The sequence below is a fragment of the Lepidochelys olivacea genome (assembly GCF_965140295.1).
Source record: "Lepidochelys olivacea isolate rLepOli2 genome assembly, chromosome: 6".
Classification (NCBI taxonomy): domain Eukaryota; kingdom Metazoa; phylum Chordata; order Testudines; family Cheloniidae; genus Lepidochelys; species Lepidochelys olivacea.
Window position 1 is genome coordinate 114,261,838 of NC_140416.1, and position 23,802 is coordinate 114,285,639.

Sequence of the window (23,802 nt, forward strand, 5' to 3'; positions counted from 1 at the left end):
AAATGGAATTTTGAGACATTACCTTTTGAATTTCCTTGGCTTTTGCAATGTTTTCACTCTTGTGTTGTAACATCTTTTCAACAGCTTGCAGGCCATTGTTAATATTCTCTACTTTTTTATTCATCACATAATGAGGAGAGCTCTGCAAGATTTTGGTGCTAACCTGTCATAGTAAAGGGAAAAGTTATGCAGGTAACAAAAATCTGTTTGTTTATTCATAATGTCTCACAAAAAGTTTCAGAATTCTTTGTATTACTTCCCTGACAAATCACATAAGACTATAAGCCAGAATTAGATTTGCTGTGAGAAGCAACAGTAATATGGTGTTGAGTTCATGGGTCATTCAATAGTTTCATCCCACTAAAATGACAGGTGGAACACTGCATTAAATACAAATCAATGTAATATACTACAATATTGGGTCACTTCTGCTGGTTTCTGTTCTGGCCAGTATGTAAGAGATACAACCTGTACTAGGGAAAAGACACACTCCAGCTCCTCACTCTGAAAAATCAAAACTGAAATATAATCTGCCAGCTGATAGCACTGTTTTGCCTGAGAAATAAAAATCAAGGTTTTACACGTTTCCACTATATTAATGCTCAGACTGACTACAAAAATAAATTACTTTAAAGCCCCAAAACAATCAAGTGCAGAATCTCTCTCAGCAGAACTCCACAAGAACAAGAAATAGGGATATTGAGTACCATGATTTTGGTGTAAGTTGTGGCAAAATTTTCAAAATTGCCTAACTGATTTAGGAACCTAAGCCCAATTTTTTAAAGGGACTTCGGCATTTAGGACTAGTCTGCACACAAAAATTGTACTACATTAATTATACCGCTGTAGTTAAAGCAGTACACCGCCCTTAATGTGGATGCAGGTATACTGGTATAAAGATGCTTACACTAACCAGCACAACCTACAGGAGTATAACTTACACCAGTATAACAGCATCCTCACTAGAGGGATGTATTGGTATAGCTATTACAGTAAAAAAACATGCTCCTATTCCAAAATACCTATACTGATACGTATCAGACCTTGGGCTTCCAAATGCCTTAGTCACTTCTGAAAATAGGACTGAGATGCCTTAATCACTGGGGAGCATGAAAGCACTGTGCACCAGAGAGGATACATTTTGTTCTTTTTCACCCCTTTTATTAGAATCAGTAAAAATGAATAAACAACAATAATTCTATGCTTCCAAGTTAGAATTTTATCTCAAACTTAATGGACCAGTCTGATTCTCTTTTTCTTCTTGTTTCACACCCTGCAGTCCCTCTTAAAACTTTGACAGTTTTGCTCTAGATAAATAGATATTTCATTTATTCTGTATGTATTATACTTAGGGAATACTGAAAATACTGAGACAGTGTTAGTTACCTAAATTAGACAATGTTAGTTATCTAAATTAACTGGCAAGTTTTTTAGGGCACCACTGTGCACCAGGGGTTGCTATAAAGAATTATGTCACTAATAATACCCTGCCATGTGTGCAGCTCTGTTTATAAAAGTATTTGTTGAACTTCTTGATGGCTTTGAAATGCCCACAAAACAAAGAAATACGTTTTGAACATATCATCCATCTGTGTATGATACCATGATGAGGTTTCACACTTATTGGGAAACAGAGGATAAAAAACACTATTGGTCAAGTTTAAGAATACGAATGAAGGGAAACAGAACAGTGGTGTTCTGAAAGGTATAAAAGAATGTATACCCATCTTAGCCTTACTGAATCTGCCATTTCTTCTTGTAGCTTAATTAAAATAAATTTTATGCCCTAATTTGTTGATTGCTATAATATTTTAAAAGGATACAGAGGTAACACATGCAATTTATCTGTAGTTTATACATTTTTACTAAGTGTGGAATGCAATAAAATTAGCATTTATACCAACTAACATTTTCAGTTGACACTTGTACTTATAGCAATAATATAGTGTGAAAACATTCCAAACAAATAAAAATGTGAATTTCACACATTATTACCTTCTCTTCTAGGTCTTGTAATGTTTTCTTGCAGTCTTCCAACTGTGTTTCAATATCTGCAGGAACTATTGTATACATTTCTGAATACTTGATTCGCAGTTTCTCCATAATATCCGTAATTGTTTGATTCTCTCTGTTAATTATACTCCGAATCTCCTAAAAAACATTTCAGAGGTTTCAGTACTTATAAAACACTAAAAACTTAGACTCAGTAGGAACTAAGTGAGTCTTCTACCATGATGATGATTTAAATAAGTTGTTTTCACATTACAGAACCTCACTTGACAACCTATGCAAGCAGATTAAACCTGAGATATATTCACTGGTTTAGACAAATGATGCTTTTCAATCTGTAAGAATTAATTAAACTTGATACCACCCAATGTCAAACTATTGTTCCAGTAATACTTATTGACAGAAATAATTTATGGTTAAAATGTTAAAGTACTTCTGTGATTTAATGTTCAGCTTTGTGACTTTCCTATTATAAATACTAGATTTTTACTTTCAAAGAAGTTTTACATTATTTTAACAGCTACATTATTATAACAACACAAAGACCGCTAAAAGCAACAGCCTCGAAGCTGAAGTGTCTGCTTTCATGTAATTATGTAGAACTGCAGAGCACAGTTCCTTTCAAAACAGTAGGTTCCAGTCCTGTGTAAGGAATGTAGGTTTTGTGAGACAAAAGAAACCTGAACAACTGTCTACAGCCTGTGGCCTAGAAACAAAACCTGAACTAAGTCCTCTCACAGAAAGAAACTTGTTTGTTAGGCTTTCTAAAATTTCAAGTTGCAAAATTTCTTGTTTTTACAGTTACTTTCCCCTACTCTCTGCCATTTTTGTGTGGTGTCAAATTTTAAATAAGTTATTGGGCAAAGTGATAAATTCCTATTATGCAGTGAGAACTTTTTATTTTACTGTTAGACTATGGGGTGATGATTTTTATTAAAGTTTAACCATTCCCCTTTAAATCCTAACCTCCATTTGGGAATCCTGTCCCACACCTAAGTACAATGCAGAGAAAGACTGTATCAATGGATGAAATAAAGTTTTCTTTCCCATTTTGCTATGACAACTGGGTCCAACTGTAAAGAACATAAAACATCTGTACACCTAATACACCACAAAGAAGCTTACTGTAACAGTGCCACAATTAAGGCTGTGCCAGTAGTGATGGGCTCCCAAATGACCTGTATTTGAAAGAAAACAACTCTCTGACCTGCAGTAAGCAGAAAATATCACTTTGTAAAATGGACTTCCATATCAGTATATAAATACGAACATGCAGTTAATACTTTTAAGCTGTAAAACTGTGATATTTGAAAGCTTCCCAATTTTGTCCGAAACTAAATAAAAACATGATGATTATTATTGTTTGTATTACTCTAGCACCTAAGAGCACTAGTCATGGACCAGATCTCCATAGGGTTAGGTGCTGTATAAACAATACAAAAAGATGGTCCCTATCCCAAGGGGCAACATAACATTACCTCACTATCTGCAGCTTTATCCTACATGGGTGCTACTTTAAAACTTGCCAACTGCCTTAGATAGATAAATAAGTACTGCAGTTCATTTTTGTCAGTATTTCATAGAACAGAATCATAGAAATGTAGGTCTTGAAGTCTCTCCCCCTGCATTGAAGCAGGATTAAGAAACCTAATTGCAGCAGCCAAGGTGTTTCTCCTATTAAACATAGGAAAGAGAGTATTGCACATATTATTCTTATATATATTTATTTTAAGTGAAATTGGAAGATTGTTCAGTACTCTCAGTAGAAGGAACACTGCAAATACTGAGGTTATGTTATTTAGTCATCTACGGGAACTGACTTTTTTTTTTTTTTTTTTTTAAAGGGCTATTGATGATTCTTGTGCCCTCCAATTCCTGGCAGTGGTATTGGGAGCACTGTCTACACTGCTTCATTTTGCCAGGGGCACTCCTCCCAGTCAGTTTTCCACCTCTCATTCAGCTACAGCAAGCACAATGTAAGGAGTACAGCATGAATTTAGAGGCTGAAATGGTAGCCGTTTGCTCTTGGATACTATAAAAACCTCACTGACATAACAACATTAACCTGCAAGTACTTATAGAGTGAAAAACAATTCTTACAGACACGTTGGAAAGGTTTCATCACAGTAAAGCTAGCTCATGAACTCCCTAGATATGTATTTGCATATTCAACATTGTGTTAACTCCCAAAGAAATCCCCAAGCACATTATCACCATTCTCATATGTTCATATATTATTCCCTGTCCTCAACCCTTTGTCATCTTGTCTCTTCCAGACTGTAAGTTCTATGGGGCAGGGATTGTCACTCTCTGTTTGTATAGCACCCAGCACAACTGAGCCCCAGTCTTCACTGGGGCCTTCAGGGGCTACTGTAAATAAACGTATATTAGAATATTAATCATCAACAACAATAATTAATCCACATAAGGGAGTTGGTTAAAGAAAACTACAGTTTAAATAAGCCACTCACGCAAGGTTAACAACAAATACATTTAAATGATATAAAGGTTTCAGAAAATGTGTTAAAACCCAGGTGTAAATCTCAGGGCTTGTCATGCATTAACGCTGTATAGACAAGCTGGGATGTAAATCTACAGCGCAATAGCTTGCCGCACACACAGTCGCCAAGTGGACCCTGCTGCTGTGCACTAAAAGCTTTGCCATGCATTTTGATCTACTGCTGTTTGAAGTGGATTACGTTTGAAACAACAGTTGGTCAAAGTGCACTGCAGAACTTTTAGTGCACAACAGCAAGGTCCATATGCCCAGGTAATGCGTGGCACGCTACAGCACTGTAGATTTGCACCCCAGCTTGCCATGCACAATCTCCCTCTGTATAGACATGCCCTAAAACTGATGGAGGTTGTGGTCCTGATAATGATCTAATTTACAAACATTTTACACCAGTGTAATCCATTGACTTCAGTGGAGCTACTGCCAATATACACTGCAACAGATAAGGATCAGCCCCTTTGAAGATATCCTGTGGCAGAATGGGAGGAATGAGAAGATGCATATAAGCTGAGCAGCCATTTCTAAGTGAGACAGGATTGGCTGAGCCCCTCCTTAGGATCAGAACAGGCCTCTGTAGCTGTGGCGCATGATCAAGTTGCGTAGCGCTATCTGGCTCCAAGCCACATACATTATAGAGCCAAGAATTTGGTCCGCATCCCACTGTGCTTATATTTTTTTACACTGATTTGAATGGGAGCAGGCTCAAGCCCCCTGTGTCAAATTTATTATCTAGAAGCCGAGACCCATGCAATGTGACAGTCTTCTACACACCTCCAACCGTGTTGCCTTTTCAGTAGACTCTTGTGACTCTTCATCACACAACAAAAATGAGACCTTTTGTAATGAACTCCTCACAGCATTTATTTCTTCATTAATCTTGTCTCTCTCCTGAATCTCAGACTGCACAGATTTTTTGTGTTTTTGAGCCTTTTGAGATAGCCTTAAAAAAAAAAAAAAAGATTTGCATTGGGAAAAAATTATTTGTCTCAATATTAATTAGAAAGTGAAACATTCCAAAAAGTATTCTGCAAAACTAAATGCTGATATTTAAAAATATACATTTAGAACCAAATCTGTGCCTTAAAATGCACGTCAGTATCTTGGCATGCTTACTTTTTGGTACTTAAGTCACTTTTGACTTCACGCTCTAAGTTTCTTTAGACATGAATCTTCAGATAAAAGTAAATACAGTATGTTTAGTCAAGCAAATTAGGTAGTCAGCCATCTAATTGTCCAATTTAGGCTTGACATAGAGCTTTCACAATTACCACTGAGGTGTAGAGACATAGGCCTTGAAAAGTAGGTGCACAAAGATTTAGACATCAGAGAGCAAGTGTGAAGAAACACAGAAGTGTACAATTTTGCTCACAAATTTGGTAACTGGGTTGAGACCCCTTTGAAAACCTGGTACATGAGGCAGTAATGATGATAAAGATAAAAATGTGTACACAAATACATAGACGGAGGCTGATTGTCACAGATGCTGAACACCTGCAACATCCCTTCCAGTCAGTGGGAGCTGCAGGTCCTCAATAACTCTAAAATTCAAGATTTTACATCCTTCACATAATTGTAGCCCATATTTGAAGTCCATTAAACTTTTTGAAACATTCTCTTAGTACGAAAAAAGAAAAGGAGTACTTGTGGCACCTTAAAGACTAACCAATTTATTTGAGCATAAGCTTTCGTGAGCTACAGCTCACTTCATCGGATGCATACTGTGAGCTGTAGCTCACGAAAGCTTATGCTCAAATAAATTGGTTAGCCTCTAAGGTGCCACAAGTACTCCTTTTCTTTTTGCGAATACAGACTAACACGGCTGTTACTCTGAAACCTGTCTTAGTACGAAGAAAATGCAAGTGAGCCGAGTAAAACATTCTGCTATTACGTAGTTCTGTGTAAGATGTTTTTGCAGTGTAGTGTCTTGCACGTACTTTTTACATCGATCTTGCATTGCATGTATCTCGTATCGAATGGGAACGGCTGCTTTTCTCTCAGTGCTTTCAGGCACATTCAGGATGCTTCTTATACGATGAAGTAGTAAAAGCAATAACCGTTGCTCTCTGTCCATGTTTTCCTCGTAACAGTCCACATATCCTAGCAATTCTAAAAGTGCATCCGTGGAGGCCTTCTCTTTCTCTTTAGGACTTTCCGGTAGTTCTTCCTGAAGATTATCTAGAATTATTGCTTGCCGTTCCACCTAAATAAATAATACAAGTATGAGATAAAGTGCACTTTCTTCAGCATTTCACATTACACTATGTCCTTGTCATGCATATCAAACTCGCACTAACAGCAATGGAAGCTCAGTGTGCGGACTGAGGGCTCAGGGCTTGATCCTGCAGGGTACTGAGCACCTTAGTTCTGATCCAACAAAACACATAAGCACATGCATAGTTCAAACCCAATGAGTAGCACGACTTAATTCAGCAGTTCAGTCTATAAATATCTCCCGTGTTTACATTAAGAAAAGGTGATAGATAATGGGACAGTCAGCTGGTGTAAACTGACATATCTCCACTGACTTCAGGGGAGCTATACTGATTTTCACCAGCCAAAGATTTGGCCCCGTAATCTTCTTTAAGCTTCCTGTTTTATTATGTTTGTTCCCAAAATATTCTACAACCTGTTAAGCCACTCACTTCTTCATTGACAAATTTCCATCCCTGTTTTAGCTCCTCACAATTAATCTCCCATTCTTTTGCAGCCTCGAGCAAACCAAGCCACTTTCCCCACAGTGCTGACACAATCCTGACAAGCGTGCAGTCACTTCCTTTGCACATCATGCTCAGGTCTCTTGAGTCCCGTCTCAACGTCATTAGATCCTCTTCAGCCGAAAGAAGGTTAGAGACCAAAACCTTGATACAAATAATAAGCAGAACAATATTGCATATCAGGATATCTAACAAAACAATTCCTTACATGATTAGTCTTCTAGATTAAATAACAGATACTTTGTTGTCTGATGCCTAGATACTATATAATGAGCCAATTTTATATCAGATAACATAAGACAGACCGGGGTAAACCAGACAGAGAGAATCTTGCCAAGAGTTTGGAATATATACCAATGGAAACAGTATTTGCTTATACAATATCTACAATAGAGCACCAGTCTAGCCACCTTTTACTTTATCCTCATAATGGCATGGTGATACCCATCTAGCTAAGGTTGACCTTTATAAACCTGATTTTCAACCTAACTTCCCCAAAAAGAAATCAATCCACCTGAGATTTCATATGCCACATCTCATTTTGAGTAAAGTTTTTCTGGAAGTTTTAGAAAAGCTCAAAAAGAGAACGTTTACATTATTGGGTGAAATCTTGGCTCCATCTAAGACAATGGCAAAACTTCCACTGATCTTCATGGGGCTAGGATTTCACCCCCAGCATTTAAGAAATTTTCTTATATTTGACTTTTTGAACATTCTCTCTTGTTTTTTGGATCTTTGTTTTGTTAGTCATGCAGAGAAATGCCTTTTACCAGGGATGAAGGGTTGTGGGCTGTAATTATTGGGGAATTACAGACATAAAATATAAAAAGCCTGTGATAGGGTGTACAATACAACAGTAGGACGGAAAAGGATTAAACTAGGGGTTCTTTAACACAGGGATGCGGACAGGAGGCAGGGGAAGGGCCTCAGGGAGGTAGGAGGGAAGAAAAAGCGATCCCTTTCCCTCTCCTCCCATTCCAAGGAGGAAACAAGGTCAAGAATCTTCTGGGTCTAGGCCCCAACCAAGAAGCATGGAGGAACTTGTGCTAAAAATAATACATTTGCATGGATACAAAAGTATCTGAAACACAGATAAAGTTTATTTGATAAACACTATGATATATACATCATATACGGCCTGTTTAAACCTAACCACAGGAAAACATAGGCCTACCAACTCCACTTCTACTCTTTGTGTTTCAAGACCTAATGAGTCTGTTTGGATCACTGTTTTGTACAGGGTTTTGTAGCTACTTCAGAGTCACGCTTACCTTGCTTTGTTCCAAGTACTCCAGAGCTTCCTTATAAGACGTTGGAATTTGGGACAAAGATTGTCCAAGCATCTTTTCTAGATCATTAATATTAGCATATACCTTCTCTTTGATTTTTGTGTAGCTTCTGTATTTTTCAAAGCACCTATGAAACACAATTAGCAAACTACTCAAACTTTACCATAGCTCCTCCTTGCCTCAGTTTTAATGCACGGTGTAATCATAAATGTAACAAACCAACAAATATATCTTTTAAAGCACTACTTGCCAAATGTTTTAGGTTTGATATCAGAGATACCTCAATTTTTGAGGTGTACAATGGCCTCCAGATACCAACTGTTTTTTTTCTTTTACCCACTACTCTGTTGCAAAGAAATAATTTATATGAACATATACACACACCAATTGTGTATGTAGGACCTGAAGACTTTCATGTTCTCCTGTCGCTCAGCCAGGAAACAGCCCAGAAGAACAAGTTCTGTTCCCAGAGTAGCTTTTCACATTATTATTGACATAATCAAAGACATTAGATCACACGCAAAGAATTAAACAAACAAAAAAAGCAAAAAGATAAAATGAGCTTTCGGAACACGTCTCTGAGGGCCGGGAGCAGAAGACACTGTGGTCTGGGTGTTGATTTTGCCTTGACTACCTCCAGTTACTAAAATGGCCTCTGAAAGGGGCACATTAGGCTAACTGCTGTACCAGAGGCAAAGCCTGGGATTATGGAGGTGCTCTGTCTCTCTGTTTGATCCCTGCACCAGACTCGGTGCTGGATGATACACTTATTTGAATACATTCAAAAAGAATGCTTTATACATGAATTTAAATATGCCTAGTCTAGAGTAATTTTCACACATTAGAATAGCATCTGGGAACAGCGTGTATTTGCATAGAGCCCTTTTTATTAAGGATCCATCACAGGAGAAACAAGATTCCACATTTACTGTCATAGATTCATAGATATTAAGGTCAGAAGGGACCATTATGATCATCTAGTCTGACCTCCTGCACAACGCAGGCCACAGAATCAATCGTCTTCCTTGTATCATTGCCTACATAGATCACTTAAACCTACCTCTGCATATCAGTTCTCTTCCTTTGCGCCTTCTCCCTTAGTATTGAATTCTTAGTGACTAGTTCACTTAAAGTATTTTTCAGTTGTGGTTTGGCTCTTGGTTTAATTATGTTTTCCAGTTTGGAGGTCAGATCCTCTATGTTTGCCTTTGCAGACTCAAATTCTTCTGGTTTCCAATGTAGAATTTGGCAGGACTCTTCTAGACTACCAAGGTCAACTTTTGCTGAGAGAATTCTGATTTCATATTCAGTGAGGATATCCACAGCCCTTTGGACAGCTTTGGTATAAAGCTTAACATTCTCATGAGCTTTGTCTATGGCATTCTGAAAGCATTTAAGAGACAAAAAGATCAATTAAGAAAACCTGCAGGACACAATGGATAGCAAAACAGCCATTTCAGAGAAATGACATGAGTCAGCCTGGCAGGTGATGCTGTCAGAGGCCACTGAGGGTATGTCTACATGGGGATAAAAATCTCACAGCTGGCCTGGGTCAGCTGACTTGGAGTCACAGGGCTCAGGCGCCAGGGCTGAAAAATTTTTGCTCCCTGCGTGCCTCTGGAATGGCGCAAAAGAAGTGCAGCAGGCCAGAGAATCTGGCACGGTTTGATTATAATAAGTTTAACACAAATAATTTCTTTGTTCATTGGCATTATGATCTGAAAAGTAACCAATAATCCAACCACTCCTGAAACAGCTATGAAGGCTTCAATCTAATTCAGTTACTTGACTTAATAGAGTATCTACAAGCCATGAAAATATTAACATTGTAGTAAGGAGGATACTCCTGGACAGCTAATCAAGACTTACAAAAGGATGTACAATCTTATTTATTCTTACTAAAGATACTTACTACACGGGAAGCAATATCTGTCTTCAGCTGTATTTCAAGATCTTCCAGTTCATCTAATTTTGCTTCTACACCATCAATAAAATAAGATTTTTCTTCTTGCTTTTCTTTCTCTTTACCCATTAGATCTTTCAGGGCACAAAATTCTGCTTGCACCCTGTCTTGCATTGCTTCACAATGCATCTTTTCATATTGAATTTTTTTCATTTCCAAGTCTACCAGAAGTGGCTGCTGAAACTCAGATTTAATCTGCTTTATGGTATGTAATGTGTGTTCCAATTTGCTCTGGAAATCTTGTTTATTTATATACTCTGCCTGAAGATCCACTATCATGTTTTGGAAAAATTGATGCAACCCATCAATATCTTCCTCCAGGCTCTTTATTTGCTGCATCTTAGCCTCTTTGAGTGATCCTTCAAAGACTTCATTTATATTTAATTGATTTACTGCCTCCTGGATTAAGTACCTGATTTGTTGAACTCTCTGGCATAAAATCTGTGCTGATATAAAATTGGTTTCTGTGGAAGAGCCAGGGCTATTTGTTAGTATTTCAGCTTCATTCTTTATACTGGATGTCATGGCCTGGATTTCATTTAGCAATGCTTGATGCCTGTCATATTTTATAACAAAGTTGTCAAAGCATTTAATCTTCTCTTCAAGTTTATTTTTAATTTCAAGAAATTGAGTTTGCAATTCATCATGGTGTGAAGTGTTCCAATTTAGGTTTATACAGTCAAATATTTCCTTGTACTTTGCTATTTGTAACAAACTAGATTGAACAGCTAAGGTTCTCTCTTTAAGCACATTGAGTTTATCCTTATCTTCCTCTTTTACACTTAATATTTCCTCTCTCTCCAGTTTCAATACATCACACCATAGATCACTAAGCTCCTGATGCAATAAAGTTATTCTTTCAGAGAGATCTGTGTAGATAGCTATCTTTTTTTCCACTGCATGGCATTTATTCTGGATTAACCTCTGTATCTTCCTAGCTCTATTCTTAAGGCATCTTAATTGGTCAGTTAGAAATAATTGTTCAAATATGTTTAGTTCCCCACGTGAGTGCTGACTCTCTTGGAGATGTGATGAGATGAGACCTTCCATCTCCTGTATTTCCTTTGAAAGCTCCTTTAAAATGACATGTAGATTGCCTAGCTCAGAGCACGTGATTGTCTGATTTATGTCGGGAATGGTCAGCATCTCAGCACGGTGAAGCTGGCTGTGAACTCTTTCTATGTCTGCAATAAGCCTCTGCCTTTTTTCCAGTTGGAATTCTAGCTGTTGTAATCTTTGAGCTGATTTTAAAACAAGCGCCTGGTATGAATTCTGTAATTCTTGTAAAAGGGCGCTCAGATCAGTAACTTCCTCTGGATTCAAATCAGGAATGATACACTGGGTCTCATCAGCCAGTGACACAATAGTAGACTCTTTGTCTACAGCTGCACTGTTCACAGCCTTGCAATTTCTGATTTGTATTTTAATATCATCTGGGGAAAGTGCTGCCTTCTGATCAAGAGAAAACAATGAATCTTTGACCCATGATATATTCTCTTTCATCCTTCTCATGATTTCATACTTCTTGGGATCAGAGCTAAGGATCTGAACATCCTCCTGAGGAGTTTGGTGCTCCAATACTTCCAACTGATTCTGCAAATCATTTATTGAATTTTCCAAAGTTTTCTTTTCTTCCTCACTCCAAATCCTTTTCATCTGCAGCTCAGTGCTTCTTTTTAACAAAGAAACACTGTGTTTAATGGCTTGTAGCTCTGAGGTCCAAAGTACTGGATATTTGTTTTTTTGTCCATCTGGGGAACTCAACCCAGCTTGTAAATGCTGCTGGTGCTCTATCAACTTTTGAATGTCCTGTGCTTTGTTCATGAGAAGGTTAAATTCATCAATTTCTGAGACAACTTGATAATGTTTCTTTTGCACTGATTGCTCTATGTGTTCCCACCATCGCTCAAGTTGTTTCACTTGACTTTCTGTTAATTCCTTATCTATGCATGTCAGATACCTAGATAAATTATCTCGTTCAGTTTTCAGCTTGTTTAAAATGTCTCTCTCCTTCTGTACTGAATCCATACATTTTTTTATTTTCTCCAGAACAGTGTTGCTCATAGAGCCCCTGTCAATAAAATTATCAAGATTTAAAACAATCTTCCAGAATTAGAATTAGAAGCATTAGACACGTTTTAAATGATAATTTTGTTGTATACCCACCAACCAGAAAATTGTTCACTCACAAAAGTAATCAATATACATTTTCATTATTTAAAATGTTCTTACCCTGGTCATTTTATACTTTTTACAGTATACATTTATTTCCTACATAATCCCAGGAAGAGTTGACTATCCTTTCAAATTACTGCAATAACAATAACTTCCAGTGTATGAACTGCATAGGAATAATATTCACTAACGTAATGTGTGCAGTTCTTTAGAAGAGTTATCTTGTAGCCCACTTTTAAAGCTAAACAAAAAGTAAACTTCAATAACAATTTTAAATCACTTGTGGGTAAATTAACACTGTTGTATAGTAACCTCCAATGTAAAAATTAATGTAAAAGTTTGGAATCAATTATAAGATTCCCATTTATTGAGGTTGAATCAATCAATTTGATTCAGTCAATAAGACTTTTGCTCCTAAGACAGCTTTTGAAAATCCCACCTTAAATCCATTTAATAGCTTACATTTTAATTCAATTCTGTGCAACCACTTAAAGATAAACAAATAATTCCATAAGTAATTTTTAAAGTGTTTTCAAATAAACCGGCTCATTACTATGATTTATAGGTTAGTTCCATACCTTGAAAGCTAACTTGAAAAACATACTAAATATTAAAGTGTACTGGTTATCTTTGGCTTAGTACTGGCAGATTTCATTCTGACTACAGAAAATAACACTTTCCCTATCAGTTAAAGTTCATTTGCAGAATATGAAAATATTTCAGTAAACAGCAAATAGGTACCTGATCTCTTAATGGGTCAGATTTTTTAAAATAATACCATTTAGGGGGTTCTGGGACAAAATTGGGGATCGGTCCTGCTTTGAGCAGGGGGTTGGACTAGATGACCTCCTGAGGTCCCTTCCAACTCTAATATTCTATGAATCTATGAATCTTTTGCCTCCTATTTCTGTCATTTGTTAACAAAGAAAGATGGCAATCTGTTTTGTATCTGCCATGCCTTTGGAAAAAATATTTTAATAATACAGCACTTAGACTGTAAGTTTTGCAGGGTAGGGACCATCTGTTTGTTATGTGTCTGTAAAGCATGTAACTCAGTGAAGCTGGGATCTCTAGATGCTAGCATAGCAAAAAGTAATAAATAATAATAATAATAAGTTTTCATAGCTATTGCTACTGAAGTGCCCTAGATGCAATGTAATGTTATTACCAACATACTAATGTACTGGTTTGGACTAAACCAATTTTTGCTCCTTATATAACTTCAGTTAAATTGATACAGTGCCATATTCAGATTTTAGTTATACCAGTACACAACTGTAGTAACTTCACTTAGGTTGATTTACATCAGTTACACTGATGTAACAGAGATTGGAGTCTGGCCCCCAGAGAGTAAACTGAAAAAGTTCCTTGTACTTACGTTTTTATGTTTTCTTTTTCTGTTGATAAACTCTTCATTGAAGACTGAACAGCAGACAGATTTTCCTGATAATTGTTAATTAGATGATAATGGTGTTGCTTAACCTTCTTAATGGCTTCCAATTCTTGAAGCAATCTGTCCCAGCAAGAAACCACATATTCTGTGGTGTGCAGGTTTGATGTGCTCATTTCTGTTGCATTGGGGGACACTTCTTGCCTCAGAGACAAAGCTGTGGCTCTCTGTTTTTCCAGTTCAGCGTATAAATTCTACAATCACATCCACACACAGTGAAAAAAGAAAGATAATTAAATAGAATTTTCACCATTTTTACTTCCTACTGTCTTTACAAAATATGGTTAAAATTTTCACATTTGTGTACACATGAACACATGCATGCTCAGTTACATCTGAGCATACATACAGATGCACATGCATGTACAAACACATATAATCACACATATATGTACAATTGCACATCAGCAGGCAAGTATAAAGTCGGTATATTTGCATGCAAAGACAAACATTTACAGACATGTAATTTACACAGATGGATTTACAAAGACTATGTTTTCACACAATTGCTCATAGAATCATAGAAATGTAGGGCTTAAAAGGGACCTTGAGAAGTCATCAAATCCAGCCCATTGCACTGAGGCAGGACCAAGTAATCCTAGACCATCCCTGACAGATGTTTGTCCAATGGTTTATTAAAAGCCTCCAATGAAGATTCCATAACTTCCATTGGAAGCCTATTCCAGAACTTAACTACCCTTACAGTTAGAAATTTTTTCCTAATATCTAGTTTAAATTGCCCTTGCTGCACATTAAGCCCATTGTTTTTGTGGGTATGGAGAACAATTAATCACTATACTCTATAAAACAGCTCTTAATATATTTGAAGATTGTTATCAGGGCTTTTCTCAAGACTAAATGTGCCCAGTTTTTTCAACCTTTCCTCTTAGGTCAGGTTTTCTAAACCTTTCATCATTTTTCTTGCTCTCCACTGGACTCTCTCCAGTTTGTCCACATCCTTCCTAAATTGTGGCACCCAGAACTGGACACAGCACTGCAGGCAAGTGCCGAGTAGAGCCGGACAATTACTTCCTATGTCTTACATAGGACACTCTTATTAATACACCCCAGAATTATATTAGCCTTTTTCGCAACTCCATCAGGTTGTTGGCTTATATTCAATTTGTGATACACTATAAACTGCAGGACCTTTTCAGCGGTATTACTGCCTAGCAAGTTATTCCTCATTTTGTAGTTGTGCATTTGATTTTTCCTTCCTAAGTGAAGTACTTTGAACTTGCCTTTACTGAATTTCATCTTGCTGATTTCAGACCAATCCTCGCAATTTGTCCAGGTTCTTTCGAATTCTAATCCTGTCCTCCAAAATGCTAGCAACACCTCCCAGCTTGGTGTCACCTGCAAATTTTATAAGTATACTCTCCACTCCGTTATCTAAGTTATGAATGAAAATATTGAATAGTTCTGGGCCCTTGATTGACCCCTGTGAAACCCCAATGGATACACATGCCCAGTTTGACAGCAAACCATTGATAACTACTCTTTGAGTATAATGACAGGTTTCAGAGTAACAGCCGTGTTAGTCTGTATTCGCAAAAAGAGACTAATAGTCTCTAAGGTGCCACAAGTACTCCTTTTCTCTTTGAGTATAGTCTTTCATCCAGTTGTGCACCCACTTCATAGTAATTTCATCTAGATCACATTTCCCTAGTTTGCTTACAAGGATGTCATGCGGAACTGTGTCGTCAGTCCAAAGTAGAATGGGACTACATGCAACAGTTTAATAGTTTTGTGATTACCTATATTATACCACATTGAATAAACTCAGCTATGTAATTAGTGAGGGAATGCGTTTGCTGGCTCCATACCTCTATCTCTTTTAGTTGCTCATTTACTAACACAACATCCAATTCTGCAGTTTGATTTTTCAGCTCAGAGACCTTTTGTTCCTCCTCAATATATTCAGCATTTGCTTGGGCTTCAGGAAGAAGCTGTTTCTGGAAAACCATTTCCACATTTGAACCCTGGAATGTAAAACGGGATTTTTCATTCTGCAATATACATAACAATGTAGCATCTCTATGTTTATTCTTACTACTTAGCCCCATGTGTTCCGGCTATGCCCAAATCCTGCCACTCTTTCCTCCACAGCATCTCTATAACTCATTCCTTTATTTCTGTCCCTCCAGCTAAAATTCTCATACAGACCTTTGTCCTCTTCTGCCTGGATTAGCTCAGCCTGCTCTTCTATGGTCTCCCAGGTCATTCACTAATACAGTTCATACAAGTGCTAAGATGTTGCCCGTCAGTCTGATCAAGTCATCACCACCCCCAGGCAACCCTCCTCCACTGCATCTTCTTCAGGCTATTTATCACTGTCTTCAAAGTCCTGCTTAACTCTCTCCCACCCTACTCATCTTCTCTTGTTTCACTTTGCTCCCAAGCCCCCTTTGTTTAGCAGTGATGCCAGCCTCAGCACATCATTGGTTTCCTTCGTCATAACCATCTCCATGCTCCCCATACATGGAATGCCCTTTCTTGACCATTTGCAAGGACACTATCTTCTCCATGAGCTGAAAGATAATGGCAAGTTTGAGGAGTATTTGCGAATAGTCTATATATTGAGGTTGATAGGGAGGATGGCCTTGTGATTAGGGCACTGGACAGGGAAAGGGGTTCAATTCATGGTACTGCCACCAACTCCTTGTATGACCTTGGGCAAATCTCCTAAATCTCTCTGTGCCTCAATTCCCCATCTGTAAAATGGAAATAATACTACTTCCCTTCCCCAACTCTTTATTTAGATTGTAAGCTCTTCAGGGCAGGGACTATCTCTGACTATGAGTATGTACAGAACCTAGCACAATGAGGCCCTGGTATCACCAGGTGGCACCATAATATAAATAATAATACAAATATCTTGTGTCAGCACAACACTGTATTACTAAGAGGTGTCCAAGTATCACCTTGGCCACCTGGTTTATCTGTTGTACTACCACCCACAACCTTCTGTCTGTCTCTGTTTATACCGTGAGCTCCTCAAGGCAGGGTCCGTGCCATCTGTTCAGTCTGGAAAGTGCCTTGCACATAAGTTACTATCAGAAATAAATAAGATAATAACAACAATAATTAACACTCTTCTTGTTACCTTTTCACTGTGAACCAAATATATCCAGTCAGAAGAATCAAATAACCAGGGAACTTTTCCATTTACCCTAACTACACAGCTACAGCAATTATATCTACTGAGACAGAAACACCAGGTTTCATTTTAAGAGGCCGTGAAGGGCCATGAAATTGAAGGAAATGAAAAAAGTCAGCTAGCTGTCAGAGAGTCAATGGGAAGACAGCATCATCAGATGGAACATAAGTCACAAACATGAAGAAACAAGTGAAATGAAAGTAGGAAAAATGCAGGATGGTGTTATATGGTGTACATTTCCCTTCATATGTATGTGGAGTTTCAGCTACACATGCTGAGGCCCAGCCTAACACAGCCAGACAAGGGAGTAATTCCTCTCCCCCAAATCTCCCCTGCACAGCAGAGTTACTGCTCCCAACATTGCAGCTTGAGCACAGCGGGGGCTGGAGCTGCAAATGCAGTACTTCCTTCACCCCCAAGAAGTTGCAGGGAAGAGGCAGAGGAGAGTAGGTCGCGGGCAGTCTTGGCTCCATTGCCAAACATACCAGCCAGCAGAGCCAAACCAGCATAAGGGTGGAAGTATCCTGCGCTTATCATATAGCCCTTTTTCCTGTATGATAAGTTACTTCTCTGCAGGAGCAAGGAAGAAATGCTACCTCTCTGACTCACAATTCCTTCCCAGGACACCTCCTAAGGCCATAGAGCTACATGCCACCTCTCATACAGGGTAACGAACAAAGGCTAACTCCTGCCCTAAGGTACTTACCATATATCATGGACCATCAGTCCAACCCACTGTTTATAAAGAAAGCTCCACTCACTGCACTCAAGAAACTGTTCCAAAAGTTTACATAACGAGCAACCTTCAGGGGCTCCTTCACAGTCAGTGGTAAAAAAATGGAATTGGGGGTTTGAAATGATCAGGGGGATCATTGCAGTGCCACAGCAGAGACAGTGCAAGAAACCAGTGACTTTAGAACTTTGCTTTACGGTTGTTTCCTGCCAGTTCCATATTAGGAATGTGGATGCATGATTAGTGAGCTTTTAGCACTGGTACCTTTCTAGAACTGTGTGTTTTCCAAGTCATGATATTATTTACAGGGCATCAGTATAATGTAACTACTTAAGAAAAACTACCTGGTACCTAGGATGGCTTAACTGGTAAATACAATGCAAAGGTTCTGGGGGATTATCATGCAGTCAGACTTATTAATGACCCAATTCTGCAACTGATATACCCTAAAATTACATTTTCTTCAGTCCCACACATGGAATGAATACAGGACTGGCCCACAGTAGAAACAGAATTACAATGTATCCTACAATGCAATATTATACATGGTAATTGTGGTACTATGTAACAAAATATTCATTATTATATTATTAAAAAGTAGCTACATGATATAGTATCTGTGTCTTGTAATAAGTACTGGCTATAACCCCATTAATTTTTCATTCATTAAAAGCAAAGTGGTTTGGGGCGCTTCCAACTTCCCACTTGGTTTTTCCAACTTTGTTTGATAGCAAACCCATCACTGCTGAAGCTTCTCCAGAAATTATCCCCAGTCAGCAATTATCCTGATTTCAGCACCAACTCTCTATCTTGGCTTATCGAGCACAAGAAACTGTGGCCTTCGTTCAAGCTACCTTTTAGTAACTAACAAATAAAAAAGGGTATTAATGATAACCTTCTAGTGACAGAAGTCCCAAAAATGTCAATTGCTTTGCAGAAAGGACTTTCTATAGCACAGATATAGAGCCAAAAAGAAGCAAAAACTTACATGGCATTTAAAAAAAATTAACTCATTCATGACACTAAATTCTTTGAAAAAGGTTGTATACACTTATTTTTGGGCCATACTGAACCCTTATGCAGTACTTATGCATAAAGAAACACAGAAGGGTATGGTATAAGAAGAAGGATAAAGTATGTACCACGTGTACTGGGCAAGAGATGTTTCCTTCTGACATCTGTGTACCCTGAAATTTCAAGAAGCAGCAGCAGTGTGACTTTAAAATCTCACTGGGAACAGGACTGATGTATGAAATGCTGACAGGGAACTTGCCAAAATCTGCATTAAGTGACTGCTACTGAAAGAGAAGTAAATAGAGAGCAGATCCTGGAATTATAGAACCAGGGAGACCTGGAAAGTTTGGCTCAAGACTCTCTTCAGGTGTGGCTACTCTTTGGGTTCTTAACTCAGGTGTGCTCAGCCCACAGATCCTCTCTCCCTACACAGCCATGTCCATCTCTCTCAGTCAAACAGCAGAACTCATTTACCCCTTTCCTAACAAGGAACAGGGAGGATGTTTCAGGCAAACATTGTTACAAAGCATATTTACAAGTATTCCCAAAAGGAAACCTAAAATCCACCAGTCAATTTGGGCAGATCTACTCAGAATGAGTACCTGGCTAAAGATTTACCTCTTAGGGAGCAGGTATCAAAACTGGCTGTCGGCTGTAGCTATGCTGGGTTAGTATCTATTATTCTCAAGGCAGAAATCTGGAGTAAGAAAACCCTAATTTAGGATTTTAAATAGAACCAGGTATAATTGAACATATATTTTCTTTAGCAACCTTGTCTATAATGAAGAGTAGGTTCTTTTAGTATTTTATCTTGTTATTCTTTCAACCCTTATTCAATTTTTCTTCCCCTCTACTTTTTTTTTTAATAGAGCATTGTATTAGTGTTGAACTATAAACAAATTTCATCTTTTAATCTGCTTTCTCTTACCTGGTGGAGACTGCTTTATCTAAACTAACCATAATAATATACAAGAGAGGAGTGGGGAACGGAATCTAAAATAACACCCTCCAGCCTAGCAAATCTAAACACTACAAAATAAGGGTTAATTTGGTGGCATTGTGAACTGAATATGACTCACCCTTTATTAAAAAGATCCCCTAACGTACATTGTGTGGGGATAGCGATCACAAAATAGTTCCATATAAAATTAATTGACTGTAACATGAGAACTGCTGTCTCTTCTTTTATAATGGGTCTTCAAGCAGACTATGTAACTGAAATGTTAAAATTCAAAGATGTTTAACAATGGAACTTGAATTAGTTGATCTTGGATTACCTCAGGATTGGAAACTGTTTCTTTGGACGATAGTCTCTCTTTTTCAGCTGCAAAGGAATTCAGCATTCGCTCCTCACTGCACAGCCATTGTTGGAACTGCTGTACATTTTCTCTGTATGCTTGATTCTTTACATCACTAGATTTCTTCTTGCGGTGTTAGGAAAAAGAAAGAAACAAATAACCCAAAGTCTTAATCAGACATGCTGACTAATAATTACAGTATTTCAAATGACAAGGTGGTGAACCTTACAATTACAAATAAATGAGGCAAACACAACTACAACACGTAAAAGATTACACCAGGCAAGGTTATGGTAAGGAAGATGATTTACATGAAGAATCAGAACTGTAATTTTGTCATAACAAATGTTTTGAAAAATTGCGGTTAGTGATGGATTAGCTCTCTTCTTCTGATTTACACTTTTTACAGTGCTTTACTTGTGGGATGCACTAGCTTCCTGTCAAAGCGTTGGCTTTGATCTATAAAGCCCTACCTGGTCTGGTTCTTGGATACATATGGTAAAAGACTACACTTCTCTTCCTATGTACCAATCTAATGCTTGAGATTGACTGATGCCCTTCTGTACCCTCACTGGAGTAGAATCCTGTGGAACACAAGGTATTCTCAGAGAATGGTCCCCAGCCCTGGAATTTGCCTTGTTTTGGTCCAACCAGCCTCTGTATAGTGAGGCATTTTCGGGAAGTGGATTCAACAGGGAGCTCTGCTCAGTTTTATTTATGTTTGAATGAAATTTGGACTAGATAGTGAGATTACGACCCGTAGTAAGGAGCAGCGCATTTTTGCACTGTCCCAGGAGCAGCCCAAGAGGGAAAGTCACAATCTCCCTCCCAGCTCCCCAGCTGCTCCAAGGAAGGAACAAAACTCCACTGGTCTATACATCTGCCAACACATCTGTTGCAGCAAATACATTGTCCCAAAGGCAGTGGGGGGTGGGGACAGAACCAAGATTCCACACAATCCTGCACGGAGGGAGAATAGGTAGGCTCCACTTCCACTCCCATGCTGCTACCCAGGGTATAGATAGCCAGAACAAGGGAGTTCAGGGCGACTTACACACCCTTATTCTTTTGCTCCAACACAAAGCACAAGCCACACTCTGGCCCTTGGTCATTACAGGTTTTTGTAACCAATCTCTGGTTACTGTACAGGTACAATAGTAGATACTAATTACATCTGGTCAGACATTACACAGAGAGCACATGTTTTTATAAACTGAAACACAGATATACATATAAACGGGGTAAAATGCTAAAAGAACATCACAGGTGTAGATTTTATTTCCAGTGTCAAGTGGCTTGCAACACAGCGTTGTCAGCAAATCACTTCAAGGCCACACACATGGATGAAATAAATCAATTAACACGTATTTCAAGTGTATCGGATAAATTCTCATTTTCATTATCATGGAGTTAGAAACATAAATCCCCGCACTCTGAGGCAAGAATACATCAGTATAACTGAATGGGATGTTTATTGCTATCATTTCCTCTGTAATTAAACTTTAAACATGTATTTTTTAGGATTCAGCTGACCCTTACCACCTTGAGTACAATTACCTCCTCTTTTTGATTAATTGCTTTTGTCATCTTGTTGTCATCATCACACAGAGTAGTCGGAAACATTTTCAGCTGTGCTCCGCTTCCCTGCATGCTACCCTGTTCAGTCACCACCTGCATCTCTATATTGTGCTTCTCCTGGCTTTTTTTTTTTTTTTTTTTTTTTTTTAAAGTTTACTATTAGTAAAGAGCTACATGCTGACACCAATACTCACACAGAGTAGTGTCCTACTTCACTCTGGTCCCACTAAAGTCAGTGGAACTGCTCGTGGAGAAAGGTCCTCACTCTTAACCCACAGCCAAAGCATCAAAATCTGCTCTTAAATGATTATTTAGAGTCAAGATGTATGATATTTATTGAACTGAGCTTTAGCCTATGAAGACATGCAGGAGAGCCACCCAAAGGGAAAGGGAACTAGCGGGCTAGCAGGACACCCGGACGATGTGAAGTCAGTGTCAGGAATGAGGGTCTGCAGCAGCACCTGCCAGTCGCCAGGCAGCAAATGAGCACACCTGGGCCATAGCAAAGACACCGGATTGGCTAAGGCAGTTGGGTGGCATGCGCTTAAATCCAACAGCTGCAGAAGATCAGCAGCTGTTCAGTGCACATGCCTCTGGTTTTCTACCTCTGTGTACTTGCCTCACTGCAAGCCCTGCTCCTGCCTTGCTGTAGCCTAGACCCTGCCCTGAACCCAGCCTTGTTCCAGTCCTCTCCCAGCCCTGCTCCTACCCTCCTTGACTCCAGTTAATCCGGTTCTGACCTTCAGCTCTGCTTCCTGGCTCTGACTCTGTCCCGACCCTTGACTTTGGCATTCAGACTCTGACTAGAGTTCTGACCTTGGGCGCTGGCTCCTGAGCCTAACTCCTGCTCTGACCACTGGGACTGTCAGCCAGCGTTTGTGGAAAATCAACGAAAAAGGCCTAAATCTATATGTAGGACAATGTAATAATGAAAGAGGCACTAGCTACCAATTCAGTACATTAAGTTGTGCCCTGAAAGCATTTTAAACAATCTAGAAGCCTGGTTCTAGAAAAGTAACTCAGACCTTGATTCTGCAAGCAGATCCCATAGAAGCTCAGCACAGGCATGAGTGTCCACCTGTGCAGATCTGCTTGTCGGATCAGGACCTTAATTTCTAACAAAGAAGTCGATGCCATTATTCCAGCAACTTCCAGTATCTGTACCATAACTTTTCCTTAAAGGTACCTAACAATCCTACAGCCCTGGTCATGTCCCTTCTTCCTTCTCCTACAGGCATCTGTATTTCTGGTTTCCACAACATTTTGGTGGTCTTTTTTCTGCCTCAGTTTTACCCATGGGCTGGGAGACAGGTTTAACGGTGGTTCTTTGAATGGTCTCTTCACATTCCACCTGTAGTGTCAAGGCACCTGTGCCTTGAGCCAACCTGCACCACTGTCACACTGCATGAGGGTGAACAAGCAGAAGTCACATCAAAGAACTCTGGCCACGGACAGGTAACCTTTATTTACCCAAACAATAGTGCATGTCCCACTGTGAGCCACAAACATTACCGTTTCTTTCTTTATTCTTGACATCATGACATGTAAAGCTATGCACACACACTTTACCTTTAATTAGAACTTATTTCTCTGTTACCTGAGCTGTTTGCTCTTGTGTGTTCTTGCTTTGATGTGAATCTTTTAGAGGACTGTCTGCCAACAATCTGCTTTCTTCAGAATACAGATTATTTTGTTGCTCTTTCTCTGCTACATTTCCATTTAAACCTTGACCCTAAGAGAACCAGTAAAAAACCAACATTTAAAATGAAAAATATTAAACTGTGAAACATAATTATAATCTACAAAAAGAGGTAAAAAAAAATCCTTGTACTGTGAGGTTGGCAAAAACAAAGTAGACACCTGTTGGCTTTAAAAGCCATCTCTAATTTTGTTATAAAACTAC

The 23,802-nt window shown here is 38.6% G+C and overlaps 1 protein-coding gene across 1 annotated transcript in view; it reads right to left on the reverse strand.

The window, feature by feature from the left end:
* Positions 1 to 23,802, reverse strand: part of SYNE2 (spectrin repeat containing nuclear envelope protein 2) — a 272,335-nt gene that overhangs the window by 133,589 nt on the left and 114,944 nt on the right. Inside the window, exons 46-57 of the mRNA XM_084632047.1 lie at positions 23,497 to 23,631; positions 20,301 to 20,447; positions 15,943 to 16,098; positions 14,045 to 14,310; positions 10,441 to 12,562; positions 9,589 to 9,911; positions 8,511 to 8,655; positions 7,168 to 7,383; positions 6,460 to 6,725; positions 5,297 to 5,465; positions 1,996 to 2,151; positions 23 to 163 (exon numbers count right to left, since the gene is read on the reverse strand). Coding sequence (XP_084488173.1) covers positions 23 to 163; positions 1,996 to 2,151; positions 5,297 to 5,465; positions 6,460 to 6,725; positions 7,168 to 7,383; positions 8,511 to 8,655; positions 9,589 to 9,911; positions 10,441 to 12,562; positions 14,045 to 14,310; positions 15,943 to 16,098; positions 20,301 to 20,447; positions 23,497 to 23,631 — 4,242 coding nt within the window. The remainder of the gene's footprint in view (positions 1 to 22; positions 164 to 1,995; positions 2,152 to 5,296; positions 5,466 to 6,459; positions 6,726 to 7,167; positions 7,384 to 8,510; positions 8,656 to 9,588; positions 9,912 to 10,440; positions 12,563 to 14,044; positions 14,311 to 15,942; positions 16,099 to 20,300; positions 20,448 to 23,496; positions 23,632 to 23,802) is intronic.